We start from the raw sequence: 8,566 nt of genomic DNA on the forward strand, positions 1-8,566 counted from the left end.
GGGTGTTAGTGGGGGAAAACTATGATACATTCAAACTTTTAAATACTTCTAATGATTAAAAAGTAATGAATTACTTATATGTTCTACAATATATGATTCAATAAAAATTACATGGAGAAGAATTAAGAAAATAACAATACATTGAGTGTAAAATATAAACTCCAAAAGTTACATACAATGTTTTCTACATGTGAATTATTAAAATTAAAATTATAGAAATGAAGAACTTATCAGTGATTATAGAGGTAAGAAGGTGAGATAGTGAAGGACCTGGGTATGGCCCTAAAAGAATAGAAGAGATTTATGTGGTGTTGGAAATTTTCATCTATTGGTAGAAGCAATTAGCCTAAAGAATAATCAAATTAACTACTTCTAGGCCCCCGGCTTGGGGCGCCTTGCATCTCATGGTGGGACACCTGGCTTCCGACTTTGCCCTCGCTGGGTGGTGGTGGCGATTGGCCGGGAGGGCCAGAGCCAGGCTGAGTTGACCCTCGGACCTGCCCGACGACGAGCCCAGTGCGGGAGTGGAGAGCAACTCCTCCGAAGGGGCCTACCCGGGACCCTGCGCTGCCCCCCAAGTGGCCGTGAAGCTGGAGAAGGAGAAACTAGAGCCGACCCCCGAGGAGTCCCAGGACATCACCGTGCTACAGAAGGACCTCGAGCAGTTTGCTAAGCTTCTGAAGCAGAAGAGGATCACCTTTGGATATACCCAGGCCGATGTGGGGCTTACTCTGGGTGTTCTCTTTGGGAAGGTGTTAGCCAAAAGACCACCTGCCGTTTTGAGGCACTGCAGCTCAGCTTTAAGAACATGTAAGCTGCGGCCCTTGCTGCAAAAGTGGGTTGAAGAAGCTGACAACAGTGAAAATCTACAGGAGATTTGCAAAGCAGAGACCCTTATGCAGGCCCCCAAGAGAAAGCGAACTAGCATCGAGAACCCAGTAAGAGGCAATTTGGAGAGCATGTTCCTGCAGTGTCCGAAGCCCACACTGCAGCAGATTGGCCACATTACCCAGTAGATCGGGCTCAAGAAGGATGTGGTCCGAGTGTGGTTCTACAACTGCCGCCAGAAGGGCAAGCGAACCAGTAGTGATTACGCCCAACGGAAGGAATATGAGGCTGCTGGGTCTCCTTTCACAGGGGCACCCATACCCTTTCCTCTGGCACCAGGGCCTCATTTTGGTGCCCCAGGCTTGCGGGCCCTAACTTCACTACACTCGACTCCTCAGTCCCTTTCCCTGAGGGCGAGGCCTTTCCCCCCATGACTGTCACTGCTCTGGGTTCTCCCATGCATTCACATTGAGGTGCCTGCTGCTCCAGGTGGCAGAGGAAAGGGAACTTGACTAAAAATGTGAAGGACCTATACAAAGAAAACTATAAAACTCTGCTTCAAGAAATAAGAGAGGACACATGGAAACAGAAACACATACCCTGCTCATGGATTGGCAGGATTAACATCATCAAAATGGCAATACTCCCCAAAGTATTGTACAGATTTAATGAGATCCCTCTAAAGATACCCATGACATTCTTCAAAGAAGTAGATCAATCACTTTTGAAATTCATTTGGAACAACAAACACCCTAGAATAGCTAAAGCAATCATTGGGAAAAAGAATATGGGAGGAATTACTTTCCCCAACTTTAAACTATACTACAAAGTGATAGTTATCAAAACAGCATGGTATTGGAATAAACACAGGCCCTCAGATCAGTGGAATAGGCATGAATACTCAGAGACTGTTCCCCAGACATACAATCACCTAATTTTTGATAAAGGAGCAAGAAATCCTAAATGGAGCAAAGAAAGCCTTTTCAACAAGAGGTGTTGGCACAACTGACTAGCCACTTGCAAAAAATTGAACTTAGACCCCCCAGCTAACATCATGTACGAAGGTAAAATCCAAATAGATTAAAGACCTCGATATCAGACCCAATACCATAAGATATATAGAACAACACGTAGGCAAAACAATCCAGGACATTGAGACTAATGGCATCTTCAAAGAGGAAACTGCACTCTCCAAGCAAGTGAAAGCAGAGATTAACAGACGGGAATATATTAAGCTGAGAAGCTTCTGCACCTCAAAGGAAATAGCTCCCAGGATACAAGAGCCCCCCACTGAGTGGGAGAAACTATTCACCCAATACCCATCAGATAAGGGGCTAATCTCCAAAATATACAAGGCACTGACAGAAATTTACAAGAAAAAAAAAATCTAATCCCATCAAAAAATGGGGAGAAGAAATGGGCAGATACTTTGACAAAGAAGAAATACAAATGGCCAAAAGACACATGAAAAAATGCTCCACATCACTAATCATCAAGGAGATGCAAATCAAAACAACTATGAGGTACCACCTCACACCCCAGAGATTGGCACACATCACAAAGAATGAGAACAAGCAGTGTAGGCGGGGATGTGGAGAGAAAGGAACTCTTATCCACTGCTGGTGGGAATGCCATCTAGTCCAACCTTTATGGAAAGCGATATGGAGATTCCTCCAAAAACTGAAAATCGAGTTCCCTATGATCCAGCTATACCACTCCTAGGAATATGCCCTAGGAACACAAAAATACAATACAAAAATCTTTTCCTTACACCTATATTCATTGCAGCACTATTTACCATAGCAAGACTCTGAAAACAACCAAGATACCCTTCAAAAGATGAATGGCTAAAGAAACTATGGAACATATACACAATGGAATATCATGCAGCTGTCAGGAGAGATGAAGTCATGAAAATTTCCTATATTTGGATGTACGTGGAATCTATTATGCTGAGTGAAATAAGTCAGAGAGAGAGAGAGAGAGAGAGAGAGAGATGCAGAATGGTCTCACTTATCTATGGTTTTTAAGAAAAATGAAAGACATTCTTGCAATAATAATTTTCAGAGACAAAAGAGAGGAGGGCTGGAAGTTACAGCTCACATCATGAAGCTCACCACAAAGAGAAATGAGTTTAGTTAGAGAAATAACTACATTGTGAACTATCCTAACAATGAGAATGTATGAGGGAAATAGAAAGCCTATCTAGAGTACAGGAAGAGGTGAGGTGGGGAGGAGGGAGATTTGGGACACTGGTGATGGGAATGTTGTACTGGTGATGGGTGTTGTTCTTTACATGACTGAAACCCAAACATAATCATGTATGTAATCAAGGTGTTTAAATAAATTTAAAAAATTTAAAAATAGAAAAAGAAAAAAATAATCAAATTAAAATTAAACAAAATATGGGCATATTCTTACATATTATAAAACAATTACAAGTAAAAGAATAAATGAACCAAATTTTGCTAATTTCTCATCCTTTAATATTTGAAATAGACATGTATGATCTCAGGCTCATGTGTATTAACAAGAGAGGAATGAAATGAGGCTCCTAATGAGAGCAATTATCATCTAAAAATATGACTAATTATAATATATTGAGTTTACTGGTATGACTTTTATTTAGGATACTAATAAAAATTGTTCTATTTATATGTGAAATAAGTTTTAATTTTTTTCCTTTTCAACTGAACTTTATTTAGCAATACTGTCATCACCCCTTGGATCTAGTGATAGGAAATTATAATCATGAAAAGGAAATTTCCTCTATGATGAAAAGTTTTGATCAAAAATAAAGACAGTTACTAATAAATAGTGAGAGGAATGCCTTGGTGCCAACCTACATTGGGTGTGACCATAAGTTCTAAGGAGACATCTAGTAGCAAGAGACAATGAATAAAATGTAATTTGAGCTTAGTGGAATTGATAGCATGTTTTGACACTTTACTTTGCACATATCAGACAAATGTTGCAATAAAGATCACTGAAATAAGAAATTAGAAAAATTATAATTCTAAGCATATTTCCCCCTATATTCATTGAAACATTATTCTCAACAGGCAAAAGTAATATCAAACCAAATGAGCATCAGCAGATTACTGTATAAAAAGCATTAGGTACATATATGCAATGGAATACTCTTTAATCATTTAAAAAGACAAAATTGTGTCCTTAGGGACAAAATGTATATATGGCTCTTGACATGATTATGGTAAGTGAAATAAAAAAGAAAGTGAAAGATTCCTTATGTTGAGTATAAATAACTAGACCAAGTGGGTTAAAAAAAAAAAACCATTTAAGGTTATTCTCGGGCCGGGCGGTGGCGCTGGAGGTAAGGTGCCTGCCTTACCTGCGCTAGCCTAGGAGACGGACCGCGGTTCGATCCCCCGGCGTCCCATATGGTCCCCCAAGCCAGGAGCGACTTCTGAGCGCATAGCCAGGAGTAACCCCTGAGCGTTACCGGGTGTGGCCCAAAAACCAAAAAAAAAAAAAAAAAAAAAAAAAGGTTATTCTCAAATTTGATGAAAACTATGGTGGTTGCCAGAGAGAAGTGGGGATGGAAATGGCTAAAGAGTTAATTTTGGTGTACTCTTGGTAAGTGTTATATATATGTGTGTGTGTGTGTGTGTGTGTGTGTGTGTGTGTGTGTGTATACATATATATGTATATATAATATAAAAATAAAATCCTAAAATTTCATAATATTTGAAACCCATAATTAATAAAAAGTCACTCGAATTTAGTCAGCACTTGTAGCTTTAGTTTTCTACAGACTGACCCATTAGCTAGTTTACTAATCATTCTCAGTAGTTTCCTGCTATGTCCAATTTAACATGCACAAAAATGCTACTTATTACATTCCTATTTCCTATCTTACATTTTCTATCATTAAGATCATTATTAAATATGTGATGCCTCCATTTGAAAATATCTTAATGTTTTCTTAGTCCCTTTGAATAATTAATTTATTTTATACCCTTTTGTTTTTTCCTACTCAGCTAAGACTTTTTTTTTCCCGTGTGACGATAGGAACAGGCAGGACGAGAGAGGTCATCAGTCTGAATGACTACAGACATTTAGGCTGATTAACTTATCTAACTTGGATTGTATGACATACAAGAGAACTGCAGTATCTAAGAATATCCTAAGTGTGCAGGCTCAGCAGACATCTTTCTAATACAACCTAAGTTCTCTCCTCCAGCTCTGCCCCCCACCATGATCTCATCTTTTTTGGGGGGATGCCACATCCATTTGATACTCAGGGGTTACTCCTGGCTATGCACTCAGAAATCGCCCCTGGCTTGGGGGGACCATATGGTACGCCAGGGGATTGAACCACCAACCCCAGTCCGTCTAAGGCTAGGGCTTGCAAGGTACCTTACCTTTAGCGCCACCTCTCCAGCCCATGACCTCATCTTTTCCCACCACCTTTGCCAACTCCCTCATGGGTCTTCTCTAAATTGGGGACTTTCTTGTCTGTGTATGCAGCCACCTCTGACTCACAGCCTCCTCATCTGTTTGTGGCTTTTCTGAGTACAGCATCATTGACATGAAAAAGGTCAAGGAGAGGTGAGCAAAATTTAGGCTCTGACATATTGCTCAAAAACAACTGCTATTTTGACTCAGAGCTTGCCATCTCAAAAATTTGAACACTCTTGGATAGGAGTAATAGCTAGTAGGTACATTGTTTGCCTTGCATGTGGCTAACCTGGGTTAGATCCTCAGCACCCTATATGGTTCTCTGAGCCTTCCAGGAGTAATTTTTGAGCACAGAGCCAGGACTAACCCCTGCATGCCACCAGGTGTGGCCCAAAAACAAACAAGCAAACAAAAATGCGAACACTTTTCTGTTTTCCCTTCTTTATTTATTTCAAGGTTTGTAGCCTGTAAATGTATTTAGTTAATCATGCTTTTAAAAATCATTTATTCTATATTCTCTTCTGCAAGATAGATAATCTCATGTTCTGTTTAATATTACTTATCAGCATAGTCTAGCCTCTGAAATAACCATCATCCTCTCCCCAAAATTGAACCATCAATGCCTTGCACATTTTGAAACCATTCTCAAGAGCCAAAGAACAAGCAATGGAAATGCCAGATGATTTATCACAACTTTGAATGAATAAGAAAACTATTGTTTGTTAATAGGTAGTTGATAGATTTTTAAGTCTTTCAGTCTTTTCTACAATATAGACATTATGTCATAGAAAAAAATGTGCTGTCTTGTCTGAAACAGAAATCAAAACCTCTTTTTGAGAAAAATAATTCTAGAAAACAGTCAAATCAATAAGTTGAGAAGAATACAGAATTTCTGATATTGAAATGTGTTTATTGAGAAAGTTAAAGACCAAATAACTAGACTTAGGGTCTAGTTTAATTTAATTACACATCTGAAGTTGGAATTTAAAGTAGAGTCATGAAAAGCAGGAAGGTACTTAAAGTAGCTTGACACATGGCACCACCGAATCAGTGGTACCACAGCATAATAAAGTTGGCTGTCAGCTATAACTTGAGCGATGAAAATAAATAATTTTTTCACATTGATGTGAGAGTGAATGCTTCATGGTTGAGAATCAGATGGAGGCTTAACAGGAGGACCCACCACAGCATGGGCGGCTACAGGTTGTGCCAAAGCAGGTGGTCTGGCAGGGGATGGGGCGGCAACAACCAGAAGAGATACCACAGCTGGGGCGGCAGGTGGTCTGGCAGATGACAGGGCTACCACAGCTGGAAGAGATGCCACAGCTGGGGCGGCAGGTGGTCTGGCAGATGACAGGTCTACCACAGCTGGAAGAGATGCCACAGCTAGATGATCCACCACAACAGGGACGGCTGCAAGATGTACCAAAGCAGGTGGTCTGGCAGGGAATTGATTGGCAGGAACCAGAAGAGATGCCACAGCTGGGGCGGCAGGTGGTGTGGCAGAGGATGGGACCACCACAGCTAGAAGACCCACCACAGATGGAGCCACAAGTGGCCTGGCAGCTGACAGGGCTTCCACAGCTAGAAGATCCACAACTGGGCCGGCAGGTGGTCTGGCAGCTGACAGAGCCACCACAAGTAGAAGACCCACCACAACTGGGACGGCAGATGGTCTGGCAGCTGACAGGGCTGCCACAGCTAGAAGACCCACCACAACTGGGACGGCAGATGGTTTGGCAGCTGACAGGGCTGCCACAACTGGAAGACACACCACAGCTAGGTTTGCAGGTAGTCTGGCAGCTAATGGAACCACCACAACCAGAGGACACTCCACAGCTGGAGCCACACGTGGGGCGGCAGCAGATGGGACGGCAGCAGCTGGAAGACACACCACAGCTGGGGCGACAGGTGGTTTGGCAGCAGACAGGGCGGCCACAGCCTGATGACATTCCACAACTGGGGCGGCAACAGATGGTTTGGCAGCTGGATTCTTCATAGAGATCTTGACCACAGCCCTGGTCAGAGTACATGGGGCCACAACAAAAGGTTTCCATGGTGTCAGAGGATGGAGGGTTTGAGTGAATTTTCAGGAGAGTGAGTTTCTCAAGTGTGGAAGTCTCTTCATGCTGTGCCCTTTTATACCCAACTGAGGAGCTTCTGACACCTAGTGAAGAGCTATTACCTTGTTATTGTTTTCCTGCGTTGTTAGTCAATTATCAAATTAGTTAATTGTTGGGGAGCCTATGGAAAAGTTAGACTCAATGATCTTTTTCTTATTTCTGTGTTAGGGTTCATCCAATTTAGTCTTTCTCCCTGACTCACTTCTTGTCTGCATTCTTATGTATATAGCATCTAATTTCAAAGACTCTTCAGCCTCCTCATCAGATTTGTTGTCATGATACTTCACTTCAAGCTCAGCCTTCCCTGAGTCATTCTTGAAGCTTGGTGCCTCACACAAATCTTGCACTGTCTTTCAGGGAAGACAATGTGCCTTGTTTCTGTAAACTCTTTTGAGAAAAGTAAACTATGGAGTACTAGAAGATACTTAAAAGTACTTCTATGAAAGCATGAAATGAGGTGTATTTTCTAAAAACTATAAATTAACAGCAATAGTGAGAAAGGAAAAACTTGAAAGTTATACAACAGAAATAGTTAAATGCTTACTTTTACAAACAACACAACACAACAATTTTTAAAAGAAATCAAAAGGCTAACGAACCAATGGAAGAAGAAACAGCAATACCTTAGCTAATATACATAAAAAGAAAATTTTAAAAAGACCTACAAATATAAATTTGAATAAAGAATAGTCACTGTCATTTCACTGAAAAAATTACTCACAAATTTTTGAAAGACAGTCTGTCCCACTCATCATTTACATGTATTAATGAATAGTGTAAGTACACCACTAAACCATGTATTGAACATTCTACTATGTTTCAGGTCCTGATTAATTGACATATAAAATATTTCATTTTAAACTCCAATAAATTATTATGTTTATAAGGAAGCAGGCCTTCTCAGTCATAGACAGCAGGAGTCTACCTTGGGGCCAAGTTTTCTTTGGTGATTTGTGTCTAAAAATATACACACCCTTTGATAGACCAATTTTATTTCTAGGAACTTACTCACAGGTACGTATATGCATGTGCTCCAAAATATAAGTATGTAGCATTGTTGACATCATTATTTGTAAGAGGGACTAGGGATAAGTGTGTCCTTGATGTGAGGAAGCACAGTCCTATGCTTACAAGTGATGAAAATTCATTTGTTATAAAGAAAAAATACTTATCAAAATTTTTTGTGACTTTTC

The 8,566-nt window shown here is 40.5% G+C and overlaps 1 protein-coding gene and 1 pseudogene across 1 annotated transcript; one reads left to right on the forward strand and one right to left on the reverse strand.

Annotated features, from left to right (window-relative positions):
• The first annotated feature begins 404 nt into the window (after positions 1 to 404).
• On the forward strand, positions 405 to 1,300 carry LOC126018721 (POU domain, class 5, transcription factor 1-like; annotated as a pseudogene).
• Positions 1,301 to 6,416: 5,116 nt separating this feature from the next.
• On the reverse strand, positions 6,417 to 7,307 carry LOC126000060 (keratin-associated protein 4-3-like). Its single transcript, XM_049767695.1, has one exon. The coding sequence runs from the start codon at positions 7,305 to 7,307 to the stop codon at positions 6,417 to 6,419; it is 891 nt and encodes a 296-aa protein (XP_049623652.1).
• Positions 7,308 to 8,566: the final 1,259 nt, after the last annotated feature.

The sequence above is a fragment of the Suncus etruscus genome, chromosome 1 (genome assembly GCF_024139225.1).
Source record: "Suncus etruscus isolate mSunEtr1 chromosome 1, mSunEtr1.pri.cur, whole genome shotgun sequence".
NCBI classification, from domain to species: Eukaryota; Metazoa; Chordata; class Mammalia; order Eulipotyphla; family Soricidae; genus Suncus; species Suncus etruscus.